Below are 16,195 nucleotides of genomic sequence, written 5' to 3'. Positions count from 1 at the left end.
GCTTTCCCAGCAGCCCTCTGTTACTAATCATTCCCGTTTCCATCCTTCCTCCATCATACTTGTCTAAGCTATTCTACTACAATAGCCATCTAAGTATGCTAGAGAATTCTTAAATAATCTCATGTGGTAATATAGGAAAGCCTCTTGGCCATTTGTCATCTTACTGTTATCTACTTACATGTATAAACATATGAGCTTGGAAGACTGTCATTGGAAAAGCATGGTACAGATAACTTCATTTCCCTTGGGATAATTCATACATGTAATACCCATAGCAATACACCAAGTCACAAGGTGTTCATTCTATAGTCCTTTTGTTTTTTATATGTCATACTAATTAGTAATATCTATATTACGGAGTATAGAAAGCCCCCCTTTCATTTGTCCAAATGATAAAAGTTAAGTTGTCATTGTATCTCATGATTACCTGTCAACTTAGTCAACTCTCTGTCTGCCCCTGGCCTGGTTTGATCCTCCAACACCTTTGGCAAGATCCAAAATTGAAAGAGTGGGGAATAAAATTTGCAAGTCAGAAACTTCCTTAGGGAGACCTGTAGTGAAGATTTTGAGAGCCTAATGGGGATAGCATAATGAAAGAAAAGGATGCCTCAAAGAAAGCAAAAGCCATTGAAAATCAATTGTGTCGATTTTATAATTTTCCCAAAGACCCAAAGATGTGGCTCAGGGGCATTATTGTAAACACATTCCATAAAACTAAAGCCAGAGCGAAACTAAGCCTCTAAACTAAAGCACCAGTGATGGGCACAGGGCTTCTTCCTGGCTGCCCAGTACTGTTCAGAATATACAAGGAAAGTGTGTCATCTTGTCCCAAATTCATCTCTCTCCAGCAGGTTTGTGACTTTGACCAAAAGGAAGAGCAGTTGGCAGTCACCTCACTTATCAAGTGCAACCTCACTGATGGGGTATTTTATATTTTATTTTGATATATTGATCAATATATCAATACTGATATCAATATATCAATATATCGTAACTTCTGTACGAACAACCTAAAAAAATTCAGTTTAATTAAATTAAACTGAGCTTTCATTTCTGTTTGTATCACAGTCAAAGGCTGGTTGGTGGGGAGGGGGGTGGAGAAGACTGGTCTACCTAGAGAATTAGAGATTAGGCTCTTTATACCTGTGGCCCCATACTCCTCTCTGACCAGGGAGTCCTCTTCATTTACCTACCAAATGAAAACGAAGATCATTCTGGAGGTCTTTACAGTGAAACCCTCAAAGTGGTGATATCAATCTGAATATATTATATTAGCCTGACACCAGCCTCACAGCCACACTCTACAAGAAGAAAAGTTGGAAAATGTAGTGTAGCAGTGTACGCAGGAAGAAAAGGTCTTCAATATTGACGACCACAAACATGCTATGACACTTATTAAACCATAGTAAGATGTTGTTATAATCAAATAAAATGTATGAACACTAATATTAACAACATCAATGATTATTAGAGTTGTTTCTAGAATTGTGGTGACTCACTCAGATCCTTTACAGGAACTGAAATGCATTAGGGTGTTCCTAACACCTCCACGCACGGTCAATCCCTCCTAAACCCTGAACGGTCTGTGCTTGTTCATAAACAGGTCATTACACATTTGCAATGTGATGTCAAAACTGCACAGAGCTATAACAGAAACGGAAAACTATAGGCTGATATTTCATATGAATATAGATACAAAACCCTCAAAAATACTAGCAAACCCAATCCAGCAATATATAAAAAGAATTATACATCATGACTAAGTGAGATTTATCCCAAGAATCTAAGGTTGGTTTCACATCTGAAAACAAATTAATGTAATATGCCATATCAATAGAATAAAGCAAAAAAATGCACACGATCATCTTAATTGAACGAGAGAAAGCATTTGATAAAATCCAACACACTTTCATGATAAAAACACTCACTAAAGTAGGAAATAAGGAAATTTCCTCGACCTGATAAAGTGCAGCTATGAAAAACCCATAGTGAACAGCATACAAAATGGTAAAAGTCTGAGTGTTTTCTCAAAACAACCAAGAAGAAGATAGGATATCTGGTCTCACCATTTTCATGCAGTCTTATACTGGAGGTTCTGGCCAGGAAATTGGGCAAAAAAAAAAAAAGAAAAAAGAAAAGAAAGAAGGCATACAGACTGGGGGAAGAAAGGAAGGAAAACTACTTCTATTTACAGATGACACAATGTTGTATACAGAAAATCCTAAGACATTCACTAATGGAACAACAGAATAAACAAGTTAGCAAGACTGCAGAATAAAATTTCAATATACATATATCTACCATGTTCTATACAATAAACAATTTGAAAAGGAATAAAGAAAGCAATAAGCTTCCCACTATGGAACACATCAGTCATGGGGATGAAAGGCACAGCACAGGGAACGTAGTCAGTGGTATTGTAATAGCGTTTTATGGTGACAGATGGCAGCGACCCTTGTGGTGAGAACAGCATAACCTACAGAGTCACTGAATCACTATGTTGTACACCCAAAACTAATGTAACATTGTTTATCAACTACAACTTTAAAAAGATATTTTAAAATATTTTTAAAAGAAAGCAATATTTTATTTACAATATCATCAAAAAGAAGAAAATACCTGGGAATGAATTCAACAAAATGAATGCAGACTTGCATTCTGAAAACTACAAAACATTGTTAAAATAACTTAAAGCCGACTTAAATGTGTGGAAAGACAGTCCATGTTCATGAATCTGAAGATTTAATATTGTTTATATTATGATATTCATCATATCAATCTACATTCAGATCCAGTGCAATCCCTATTAAAATCTTAGCTTCCTTTTATTCCCTGAAATTGACAAGCGGCTCTTCATACGGAAATGTAAGGGATAGAATGACTGAAATGTTCTTGAAAAAACGTTCTTATAGTCTGATTTCCAAACTTACTGCAAAGCTGTAGTAATCAAGACTGTGTGATGCTGGCGTAAGGATACACATATAGATCAGCGTAATAGAATTCAGAGTCCAGAAATAATCCCTTACACGCATGCACGACTGATCTTCATCAAGAGTGCTAAAAAGAATTCCATGAGGAAAAATAGTTGCTTCTTCAACAAATGTTTGGCAAGTGCAAAAATCTGAAGTTGAGTACATTGTTTCCACCATACACAAAAGTCAACTGAAGACGGATCAACTACCTAAATGTAAAGGCTAAAAGTATACAACCCTTAAAAAATACATGTGAGTAAAACTTTGGGACCTTCCTAGATACAACACAAAAAGCATAAGCAACAAAAGAAAAAATAGAGAAATTGGACTTCACCAAAATTAAAAACATTTCCATTGCAAATGATAACATCAAGAAAGTGAGAAGATGATAGAATTGAAGAAAATAATATGCAAATCATCTTCTGATAAGAGTTTAGTATCCAGGGACACCTGGCTGGCACAGCGGTTAAGCGTCTGCCTTCGGCTCAGGGCATGATCCCGGCGTTATGGGATCGAGCCCCACATCAGGCTCCTCTGCTATGAGCCTGCTTCGTCTTCTCCCACTCCCCCTGCTTGTGTTCCCTCTCTCGCTGGCTGTCTCTCTCTCTCTCTCTCTCTCTCTGTCAAATAAATAAATAAAATCTTAAAAAAAAAAAAAAAGAGTTTAGTATCCAGAATATAGAAAAAAACTTCTACAACTCGGTAACAAAAGGACCACCTGAATTTAAAAGTGAGAAAAGAATTTGAATAGCTATTTCTCTAGATAAGATATACAAATGGCCAATAAGCACACGAAAAGATGCTCTAATGGTTATTAGAGAAAGGCAAATAAAAACCACAATGAGAGAGCCCTGCAGACGAACTAGGATGGCTACCATCAAAAACACAGATAATAACAAGTCCTGGCAAAGAGACATTGGAAAGGACCCTTTTACATAGTTGGTAGGAATGGAGAAAGGCAGAATGGTGCAGCCACTTTGGAAAACATTTTGTAAGTTCCTTAAAATGTTAGACATATTGTTGGCACATGACTCAGTAATTCTACTCCTAGCTTTATATCCAAGATAATGAAAACATGCCCACGCAGAAATTTGTACACAAATGTTCACAGCAGCATTATCCACAATAGCCAAAAAGTGCAAACAACCCAACTGTTCATTAATGGATGAATAAATAAAATGTAGTAGATCTATAAAATTAACTATTATTCGGCAATATAAGGAAATAAAGTATTGATACCTAATACAACATGGATAACCTTTAAAACATTACGCTAAGTAAAATAAGCCTTTTACAAAAGACTACATATTATATGAAATGTTCTTAATGGGCGAAGTCATAGAGACAGAAAGTAGATTAGTGGTTGCCTGGGGCTCTGGGTTTAGTGGGAAATAAGGAGCACCTGTTAATGGATATGGCACTTATTTCGGGGGGTAATAAAAATACTCTAAAATGGATTGCTGTGATGGCTGCCTAACTGTGAATGCACTAAATCCCTTCAAATCGTATACTTTAATGGGTTAATGAAAAGAATGTGAATTTTATCTCAATAGACCTTTTTCAAAGTAAAACTAATATACAACATAGCAAGACGTCAGTGGTAGCATAGCAGGACATTAAATTCAGGTGACTTTGCTTGCCGAGGCATTTTTTCTTTTTTCCACTATGTAGAGTATATGCCAGAGTCTGGGGATTATAGGACTATATGAGATTTAGAGAAACCCCATTCAGAGCTTCCCATGACCTTGCCCCTAAGAGGCTGTATACAAATGCTTTCAACCTAAACGAGTCTGCTGTCAAGAACTGAGAAAATTCTAGAAATTGAGCACACATATCCTTAAATCTTCAATTTCCTGGTATTTCCTGTTGGAAATAGACCCTTTGGAATTTTCATAGTAAATTGTATAGGATTTAAAATTTATTTCTTCAAGTGCTCTATTTCACCAAGCCACAGCCTCACGCCTCTGGTAACTCTTTCAGGGTATCCATTCAAATGTTACCTTATCAGTGAGCCCTTCCTTGAAGATCCTATAAAAAATAGGAACACTAGGGACGCCTGGGTGGCTCAGTCAGTTAAGCATCACCTTCAGATCAGGTCATGATCCTGAGGCCCTGGGATTGAGCCCCGCATCAGACTCCTTACTCAATAGGGAGCCTGCTTCTCCCTCTCCCTCTGCCTGCTGCTCCCCCTGCTTGTGCTTTCTGTCAAATAAATAAATAAAATATTTTTTAAAAATTGGAACACTCATCCTCTCCATCTCAGCACTTGCTACGTAACATACTCTAGTTTATTTTTTCCCATAATACTGATCACCATCTGATATGTGTGTGTGTGTGTGTGTGTGTGTGTGTGTGTGTGTGTGTATGTGGTTTTGTTAAGTTTCTCTTTCCTTCTCTGGAATGTAAACTTCTTAAGGCATGAGACTGTATCAGTTAGCCTTTTCAGCATGACAAATTACCTTCAAAATGTAGTGCCTTAAAATACCAACCATGTATTTTGTTCACAAGTCTATACTTTGACAAATTGGTCATAAACGAAGGTGGGAGCTTTCTCCGGTGTTAGCTGTGCTCACTCTTGCATCTGCAGTCAGCTTCTGAGTCACTTGAGATCTGGCTCGTCCATGATGGCCTTAGCTAGGATGACTCTTCTCTTGGTCTCCAGCAAGTGAGCCTGTTTACATGTGGTTGTGCAGGATTCTGAGGGAGCGTGTGGAAAAGTGCAAAGCCTCATGAGTTGCATGGTCACATCAGTCTGGCCTGTTCTATTGGTCAAAGCAAGTCACAAGGCCAACTCAGATTCAAGCAGTGAGAAACCCTCCAGACCTTTGTAGAAGCTAAAAGTCACAATGCAAAAAAGTGCACACACGGAGGGGAATAACTGTGGCGTTTTTACAAATAATCTACCGCACACACTTCATCTGCTTTGTTCACTGCTGTATCCCAAATACGTAGAACAGTGTCGGGCCCACAGGTGGTTCAGGAATATTAGTGGAACGAATGAAGGAACCATCTGCCCCCTATTGCTGAACCAGAGGCTGTCCCAGAAATTGCCCCTTCTACATTGCAAATCCTTATAATGCAGCATCTGCTTGCAAGAAACCACATTGTTTGTGAATATTTGCAACTGCAGTTCTGTCTCTACTGTCCTGTTAAAGTTACAACCAGCTCTCACCATTTGCTTTCTCTCTTACTCAGTTCTCGCAACATCAACCTAATTGTTCCCAGAGACAGTGAGGCATACCAGATTTCATAAAATGCGTCTCATCCAAGTACCGTAGAGAAGTTTCAAAACACTTCCTCCTCCATCTCCGCAGCTAATACAACCTGTAAGATAGGTGAGTCCTGTTGCCTACTCCTTCCTTCCCCCATCCTTCCTCCCAGCCAGCCTGCTTCCTCTTCTTTCTTCAAACTTGAATCGAGCTGAGACACAACAGAACAATCAATTGCCAATGCAAGACATCTCCTTGAAATCCTGCCCTGGAGAATTTCCCAAAAGCTGGACAATTGTGCAGTGTTACAGACAGGCACTGTAGAAATGACTGGATCAGTTACTGAAGGTTCTGAGGACCCAACTAATTTCCCCATCCCTGCCATTGCCTCAAAGCACAGTGAGATGGAAAATAGAAATAAGTCACTGCATACTCTAGCCTCCTGGATCTAGATTTTCTAGGAATATCTGGTTTAAGGATCAAATAGGTCTGCTATGGTTCTTGATAACTGGACTTGAAGAGTAAAGTGGATTGCTCCGCTCTCCACTGGGTCAACTGGACAGACTCAGTCTTCTGGGCTTCATGTATCCTTAACACACTGCCCATCATGGTCTGTTGGGGGTACCCTTCTTGAGAGGCTGCTGCAGCACCTTGGAATTGTGGCCTCTCCAAAAAACAACATATTCCACCAAAAGAAAAGAAAAATGCATCAACAATCAGGGTATTGATCCAAGCATTGTTCTCTGAGGATCATTCCTCACATACTCTCCCAAATGACAAACTGTGACATGTATCAATACCTTTCCCGGAAGGTCCCTGCCATCTGGGCTGGGAATTCTCTTAGCAGAGAACAAAGCCTTTTTATATTTACAGATCAAGCTAAAAAAAAAAAACCCAAGACCCAGAGGAGAAGTAACTCTTGACTTCCCCTTTTCTGTCGTTTGCCCACATCTCCTCAGCATCTTCAACTCCCTCCCTCCTCACATCCAGACACTAAGTCCTGCCAGTTCTTTCTTTGATGTCTAACTCATTTTCCATTCCTCCTGCTGACATCCCACAATCAGGTCTTCATTATTTCACCTGTGTCATTGAAATTAGCTCCAAACAGAACTCTTCTGTCTTCATTCTTAGTGATCCACGCTGACTAAAGTTTAGTTCTAGCTTTTTAACCTGGAATTACAATGATTCCACATATGATCTCTAGCACTTTTTTCTATACCTACCGGCTGCTATGTGAATCTTCTGCTTTGGCTAAAGTGGTCTAATTGGTATTTCTGAAAGGATCTGCTACCCCAAATTTAAATGGTATATTGTGTGAAAATCACCTGGCAAAAACTTAAACGCTACGTAAGTATGGATTATTCTGTCTTGTGCCTACCCCTGATCAATCTTTTGTCAACATTTAATAGTTTAATGATTCTCTTCCTATTCATTTGCTGTTCCCTCACTCTGTCAAAACATTCTTCCTCTTAATCTAGATTCATCTTTTCTCTCTCTTCCCAGACCCTTCTATTACAAGACATGGGAAGCCGTGAATCTGCATCTTTTTCCAGGATCTCTACCTCCTTAACCAACCCAGGCTACCAGCACCCAGCAACGCAGTCACAGATTTCATCCCAGGCCCCCATTTGACAAGAAGGGATCAAGTTGTCTTTGGATCTCATAAAGAATGGCTGCCTTTTCATACCGCCCCCATCCATGTGCCTTCAGCTCAGTCCTGGATGCTTTATGCAGCTTTCCNTACCTACTCTTTCCTACCCACCCTCAGTCACAGTGATGTTTGCCCCCTGAATTCTTACAGAGCCAAACTCTTGCGACTTGTCCTGTTAGATGATACTAATATTCTACCATTAGTATCCACTTAGCTTTCATGGCTTGTTCTTATATACCCCAGTAGGTTGGAAACTCCTTCAAGGTGGCCAAAGTATCTTCTAGTAATTTGTAGACCCATATTTCAACATTATTTCATGGAGCCTGACATATGGTGGCCCCTAATATGTTACCCAGGCTTGTTAGTCACACTGGAAGTGAATGATAACTATTTTCTTTTTCAATTTGAGTGTTGATAGAGACTCAGGAAGGCCTGTAGAAAACAGAAAGCCATTGTCCCCTTGGAGGAATAGATGCCAGAGCAGAGAACAAGGGCCAAGAAGGGAGATACCCAGAATCTAAAAGACCAATGTTCCAAAGGCACCATTTTACTCAAGGTCAGGGACACATTAAGGGAACAGTTTTCAGATGAGAAATTCTAGACAGTTTTTCTTCTCCCCAGTCCCCTGTCTTTACACTTCATTATTGGGAGAACATGTGTACACATATATTGTCTGTACAAGGCTTCCTGCAGCTTCAGAGTGCTCTCTTCCTGGGGCCAAAATATCCCAGACCCTTCTGTTCCCCCAGGAGGTATACCTGGGCTCACCATGCCCTGCAGCCATCATACCAGAAAGCAGTGGAATTAACAAACAGAACCTGGGAAACAAGAGGCATTGCTGATGATTCCAGCAGGGGAAAAGAGAGCATAAAATTTAATTTTAACATAGTAACAGATCTTCCATACAGAGCCCCACTAACAAGTGAGACCCAGACAGAAAGGAAAATGCCCCTTCACTTCTAATTGAGTGACAAACGCCAAAATAATGAGTTGCTTAACTTGAAACCCAGGGAGGTTATTTTCTTCTAGCTGCAAGTTGTGGGGTAGACAGGGGGGCGTCCGACTGTCCACTGCTTTAAAAACACAAAATGTGGTTTTTTTCTTGTTGCTCTCATCAGAGGCTGCATTTCTCTTCTGCAACGTCCTCCACCCTGTCCATATTAATTAGACAGATGTCTAAGTCTTAACCATAGATGTCAGTCAGGGAAAATTCATGGTTTCATGGCTAAACAATGAGATGTGACCTTCTCTTTTCAGACACAGGATTTTTAAAATAAGAAATCCCTCATTTAGGGGCGCCTGGGTAGCGCAGTCCTTAAGCGTCTGCCTTCGGCTCAGGGCGTGATCCCGGCGTTCCCGGATCGAGTCCCACATCGGGCTCCTAGGTTAGGAGCCTGCTTCTTCCTCTCCCACTCCCCCTGCTGGTGTTCTCCCTCTCTCGCTGGCTGTCTCTCTGTCACATAAATAAATTTAAAAAATTAAAAAAAAAAAAAAAAGAAATCCCTCATTTAGAATGAGTTTCAGTACTAAAAACTAAATTTATTTCCCTAAGTTTCATATCCCTGATCTGTATAGCAGAATCTTCTCCTGATTGTGTTAACTTCAATTTTTAAAAAACCCAAATAAATACAAATAGACAGTAATTCCGATTAAAATAAAGATGCATGTGTTACTGATACCAGTTTATTGTAGCATTACCATTAATAAAGTCCTTTATTGTCACAGGGTAAAGTGAAGGCCAATTTTGATGCATATATACTTTGTCTTAATACAAAGACTAAAAGAAAGAAAAAGCATCAGGGGCTGTTGACTGCTATGCACTTATGCCCCAAATTTCTCTATTGCCTTGGCAATTATACTCCAACTGGATGCTTCTTCCTCATTTTGATGTAATTCCTCCAAAGTAGGAAGAATAAATGTCCAAAAACCATTGCTATAGAGTTCTGTAAGAGATACAAGTAAATGGAAGACTCAAGACTTTGAATGTAATACTTGCTGGCCAAGGCATAATTTGGATAAACAAAATTTGAGCTTGAATTATTTTACATATATGCTCTGTTCTATAATTAAGGAAGACATACAGAAAGGTCTATTTTTTTCATACAGTTGTACTGAAATTATCGTGAGTAAAAAAAGAAATTGAATTTTCAAATGAAAAATTTTTGGACTGAAGAAAGAAGTCCACCTTATCACCCTAGCCGCTTCTCAGCATTACACATGCATAAACTAACCATCCACTGAATGTCCAGAGTTCTTACACTATATCTTACTGGGTATGATGTTTATTCTCAGTTTCAGTTAGAGAAAGAGATACCAAATGGAGGCTTTATTCTGTTGACAAACAAGAAAATGGCTTCGGGCGAAAGAGCTGTATTTTCACGGTCTTAATCCTAAACACACGTGCACTTTCCATTGGCAACTTTTGCAACACCGTTCTCGAACAGCAGACGCAATCATTCAAAAGGTCCAGTTGAAGAGAGAGGGGAGTAAAAATCAATAACTTTGCGCAATTACTGGAAAACACAACCGATAGTCATCAGAAAATTAGAGGCTACAGCTAACTAACAAACCTTCTGATCCCAGTCCTGTGGATGGAAATGTACATTCAAACGGAGCACCAAAATAACCTCCCTTCTGGGGGCAGTAAAGAGTATAACTGAATTCTCAGCAGAAGTGGCAAGGTTGAAAGAGTAACTTTTGTGGGGGAGAAAGCTTGGAGTGCTCCATATATTCAAATGGCAAGAAACTGGTTTGTCCTAGACCTGTGGCTCACATCAGGCCAAGAAGCAAACATAACCCTGTACCAGATGCTCAGGACTCCTCAGCGAGAGCACCCCTAACTAGTCTTTAGGTCCCCATTATTTAAAGTAACTGCCCGTGAGGTCACAGACTGTACTAAACCTATCGAGACCCATTTGATTGGAAGCCTGGAATTCCTATTTGGAAAGCAAAGTCCTGGTAACTATGTGTGCTGGACGTCCTACAGAACAAATCCCACGCAGTGGTAGGACGCGCTTAACAGAACTATTCTATCCGAAAGGACGGGGGTAACTAGGAGGAAAGAGTCTGCATCGTTTGGATGAAACTGCCCTTTCGGGTTCCAAGAGGAGCGCCATCTGCAGCCCGGGCCAAGCGCACTGAGGTCTCCTCCCTCTCACATGCCCACCCTCTTTGGCTTCCCCAGTCTCCTTCATCCCGCCGGACCTAGCTCCAGCGACTTCCGCAAACCCGGTGGTTTATCCGCCGTTATGCGCGTCCCGCGGAGCAGGCGGAGGACTGGCTCTAGTTCCGATTTCTTCCTTGCGCGCGCGTAGGACGCACACCGAACAGCAGCTGGCTGCGGAGGCGCGGGGCCCTGTGGGCCGACGGGGGCCTGAGCACGCACACCTTGGCCGGCCGGCACAGCCCGCGGTAGGTAAGTGGCGACGCCAGAACGTGCAGACGCGCCAGCAGCCTGTACAAACCGAAGTCCGTTCTCCCTTCCCACTGATTGTCAGTTTCTTTGGTGAGTGCTGACGCCAAGGCAAGCACGGATAAAAATCGTTCCGCACTCCCTCCTCGCTCTCCCCCGCTGGCCCAGCCTTGCTTGTACTTACAAGTCCATTCTGAGAGACAGCTTCTGGCCACTTGTTTCGAGTCCATGAAAACAGAGCAGGGGGGTGTGCGCGGAAGAGTTACTCTGCAAGTCTACACAGGGAGGTGCGGATTCCCAGGGACGCCACAGTCACTGGGGAAAACAGACGCTCCGGCTTTTCCCGACTAGCAAACCTATGCATAGGGACTGGGGAGGGCATAAAGAGAAGCCGGAAAGAAGGGATGAAACTGGAAAAAAAAAAAAAAAAAGTGAGTTTCCAGGGTAGGGGAACGGGGCGGGGTTGGGAATAGGGAATGAAGCAAACTCCTGAAGCTTAAACCCAAGTTCTAGCATTGGGGCGATCAGGTGGGGGCCGTTAGTGGGCTCGGCAGCTGGGTGTACAGTTTATTTTTCTGTGTAGATTTTTTGCCTTGAACAACTGAGGCTTAAACTTCCGCCGCGAAAATTTGGGGTGCAGAAGAGGGAGGAGGCAAGTGCAGGGATCAGAACTGATTCTGAGGCCAAAGTCTGAGCCAAGGTCGCTTATCACAGACCGGGGAGTTCCCCACGCCCTCCAGACCCTCCGCTGGGGCTCTTTGCACAAAGCGCGCTCCCTCGGGGCAGGGGATTGGGCGACGGGCGGAGAGGGACGAGATCTGGAAGCAGGCGACCCGGAGCAGCCGAGAAAGTCAGGAGAAAAGTAGCGAGCTATCAGAGGTGTTGATTCCAGAGGGCTGGAAGAGGCAGAAAGGATGGGGCGGGCCTACTCGCCTACTACTCCCCCACCATCATCGGCGGCAGAACTTGCACTTGATGATCTTCTTAAACGCGTTTTGGAAGTCTTTGTTGAAGTAGGCGTAAATGACAGGGTTGAGCAGAGAGTTGGAGTAGCCCAGCCAGTTGATTATGGCGCCCAACAGGGTGGGCATGTGGCAGCTGCTCTCGCAGAAGGGCAGGACAAGGGCCACGATGAAGAAGGGCAGCCAGCAGAGGATGAATGTGCCCATGATGATACCCAGCGTCTTCACCGTTTTCCTCTCTCGGGCCAGGGCCATCTTGCGCTTGGCCTCCGCGTTGCGCTCATTCTTCTTCTCGAAGGAGGCGGGGGCGCAAGGGATAGCACCCGCCTCGCTGGGCAGCGGAAGGTGCTCTTTGGAGTTGCCCACCCGGTGCACTTCAATGACCTCCAGGGCGGCGCCGTCGTCACCCTGCCTCACCGCGCCATTGGTGCACAGAGCCCCCCCTGCTTTGTTCTCCACACCCTGCCTCCATTCCCTGCTCCCGGGCTCGCCGTTTACGCTCTTCTTGGGCTGAGGGGCTGGCGACACCCCCAAACGAGTGTCCGCTCCCTTCTTCTCCACCTTCTTGACTGTTTTGCGGATGCGGAAGCGCGCAGCTCGGAAGATGCGCCCGTAGAGAACCAGCATGAGCAGCAGTGGGATGTAGAAAGCGCCAAAGGTGGAGTAGATAGTGTAGCCGTGGTCCTTGCTAATCGTACACGCGTCTGGGTCCGAGCGGTCTTCGGGGGTGCGCCAACCCAGCATGGGCGGGATGGAGATAAGGAAGCCTATGAGCCAAGTGAGCGAGATAAGCGCGGCGGCGCGCCGGGGCGTCCTCTTGTTCACGTAGTCGATGGGGTCCGTGATGGCCCAGTACCTGTCCAGTGCAATGGCGCACAGGTGCAGGATGGACGAAGTGCAGCACAGCACGTCGAGGGCAATGAATAGGTCACAGGTGACCTGCCCCAGCGTCCATTTGTTGAGCACCTGGTAGAGCGCAGCCATGGGCAGCACCAGCACTGACACCATGAGGTCGGTGACAGCCAGCGAGCCGATGAGATAGTTGGCCACATTCTGCAGGGAGCGCTCCAGGGCGATGGCGGCCACCACGCACGCATTGCCCAGCACCGCGCAGAAAATGAGCGTGCCCAGCAGCAGGGAGGTGATCACTTGGTAGCTGAAGGTCACGTCGGAGACGCCAGTGGCGTTGCTGCGTGTCCCGAAGGGACCCTCAGACAAGGTGGTGTTGTTGCCCTGTCCCGGGCTGAGCACATCCATGCCTGCGCGCCCGGCGGGGGGAGGGGGAGGGGAGAAAGTGCTGCGTTAGGATCCCCCTCGCCCCTCCCCCTGGGGTCTTCCACCCCTCTCTCCTGGGGAGTTTCAGGTGGAGGGAATGCAGGGACTCAAGTAGGAAGTTCTTACTGCTCAGGCGAGGGCATCTCCGAGGAGCAGCTTCCAGGCGCTCCCTGGGCTCCCTTGGTCCAGCAGGCTCAGAGACTCCAGCTGGGGAAGGAGTTCGCCAGAGAACAGCTCCGGGACCTCTGGGCGTTGGAGAGGTGGCTGGAACGTCTGTTTCTCACTGTCCATTTTACTTTGCCGCTGCCCAACTGGCTGCCGGAGCCGGAGTCTCCCCACTAGCAAACAGTCTTCAATCTTAGAAGTATCTGGAATAGAGAAGCCTCATCCTCTAGGGTCACTCTGTGACTTTCCCCTTCCTTCTTCTCTCCCTTTCTCTTTTCCAGTCTCTCCTCCTGTCTCCTCTCTAGAAAGCCTTCTCTCCTCCTTTCTTCCTCTCCCTTCTCTTTCAGTCTCCTTCCTTCTTCTCACTCCCCTTTCTTTATCCTTCCGTGTGTCGCTCCGACTGCTCTGAGAGTGTCCCTCCCTCCCACGCTAACCCTCCCCTCCTAACACTTCCCCAACCCTGAGTGTCTCTTTCCTCTGGGTCCCCGCCCTCCTCTCCCTCTAGCTCAGCGTCTTTTCGTTCTAACCCCTTTTGGTCGGCAGAGATTGAGAATTCGCTTCCACAGGATCTGCTGCCGGTCAGACCAATATTACAACATATAACTCCGCCTCTCACCCAGCCAAACTGGAGAGGGGGAAAAATCCTAACCATCCATTGCTTCATATTTCTGTCAAATTATTAAGTAGAGTTAGCAGCAACAGAGTGGCAATAGGAAATGAGAAAAGGAGCCACATGGAGCCTGAACCGGGAGGTAGACAGTCCTGGGTTCGTCTGTAAATTATTATTAATTACTGGAAAGAAAACAAAGTGTTTCTTAGCTTTTTAAAGAAGCCAGGCAGTTCATTATCTGACAGTCCAGCTTGACTCCCTTGGGGAGGATGTTGCCTGTGGCTTTATTATTTTTTAACCTTGGGTAATTAGGGGGGAAAGGAATTATAAAGGACGTGTCAACGGACAGGTAAATATCTGCATCTCAAAGTGAAGAAAAAAATTCAATTCGGTATGTATTCTACACCCATACATATACACATGCCTTTCCATTACCATTACCTTTTTAATTTCAATAAATATTGCCACGTTTCATAGCTTTGTGGCGAGTAAATGTAGGAAAGGAAATCTTTTGCCTGTGTTCTGTAAATAAGGTTGGGTATTTTATATGGCCTTTTGCTGCTTCTAGTACCTGAGCCTGCAAACCTCTAGGGGATCGTGGTGGAATCCCTGGTCGCTGGCCCGCAGTTTCTCTTAAGCGCCCATATCGGCTTCAGCACTTGGGACAGCTCTAGGCAATAAGGGCTTATATCGCCACCTTCCGGCAAACGCTTTGGAGAGCCACCTAGAAACCCTGGGCTTGCAGAAATTAAGCAGGTATTGAGACAATCCGATAACTTCATAGAATAAAAATACGGTTATTAAAAGAAGTAATATTGAATTTTGTATTTCTTCTTCTGTTTTCTTCAAAAATTTCTTTGATTGCCCCTTCTTGCTCTTAATCTTGTATATCAAGCCTGTTCTATTCTCTAGCTCTCTTTGAAAGCCTGCAGCCAGCCGTTCAGAAGTTATTTCTAGGAACAAGGTATTAATAGACCTGGGCAAACATCTTCACCTGTGCTGGCTTTGTGCTGACAAAGGCTGCACTTTGGAACTTGTATTTTTGCACACAGTCACTAATGGGGGGAAAACAGTATTGTATTTTACAAATGGGGATGACAACATAGAAAATGAATAGACTACTATGGGTTGGTTCTAAGCTGTTTCTTTTACCAAGAAAGGCAAATTTAATCCCATTTGAACATAGGTAAAGAATGGGACTCCCAATCTACTAGAAAAAAAAAAAGTAAGACAACAAAGTTCACTCATAGATGCTGATTACATGACTGAAGTGAAGGAAAAGTGCAGAATGCAATCCTACAAGCAGCTATCAGTAGGTATGACTCTAGTTAACATGCACAGATTCACCTTAGATAGCAATAGTCTTGATGTTGTGTTCAAATTTGAGCTGAATTTTATGGCTTTGAATTCTCCAAGACCAAACAAAAGAGCAATCACCAAAGTGTCAAAGAAAATCTAATTGGGCTGATGCATACGGTACAGGGCAATGTGTTTGGGGATGGATTGTTTTACAATGCGGTGCTGGGCACAGTTCCCACTCAATCATTGCAGCATGCCACAATAATGAACCTGACATTTATAATGATTCATGGCATTGAAAAGAAAGAGATAAGTATACACAGCAATACTGGCTACAGACTCTGAAGATGTCTTTTTAAGATTTGTGAAGGTACCGATTCCCCTTTTAAAATATCCTCATAAAAACAGAACTAAATAGCTTTATTAAAGTACAGTTGCAGGTCCAGAAATTAGAATAGGAAAATAATTAAAATCTGGATTCTCCAAAGATGAAATTTGGAAATAGAGTTGATAACATAAAAGAAAGTAAATTAAAAGAAATTTAAATTTTAAGAAGTAAATATATACATATCAAAGACATCCTTGAATAGGAATCTTGTCAAACTTAGTGCATATAAATATATTTCAGTAAATATGTCAT

The 16,195-nt window shown here is 43.4% G+C and overlaps 1 protein-coding gene across 1 annotated transcript; it reads right to left on the bottom strand.

Annotated features, from left to right (window-relative positions):
* Positions 1-12,194: 12,194 nt before the first annotated feature.
* Positions 12,195-13,463, bottom strand: HTR1A (5-hydroxytryptamine receptor 1A). Its single transcript, XM_008691373.2, has one exon. It carries the CDS (start codon positions 13,461-13,463, stop codon positions 12,195-12,197), a length of 1,269 nt encoding a protein of 422 aa, XP_008689595.2.
* Between the last annotated feature and the right edge of the window lie 2,732 nt (positions 13,464-16,195).

Source organism: Ursus maritimus, unplaced genomic scaffold (assembly GCF_017311325.1).
Source record: "Ursus maritimus isolate PB19 unplaced genomic scaffold, ASM1731132v1 scaffold_5, whole genome shotgun sequence".
NCBI classification, from domain to species: Eukaryota; Metazoa; Chordata; class Mammalia; order Carnivora; family Ursidae; genus Ursus; species Ursus maritimus.
The sequence above is the reverse complement of the archived record's forward strand: the minus strand, read 5'-3'. Positions and strand labels throughout refer to the sequence as shown.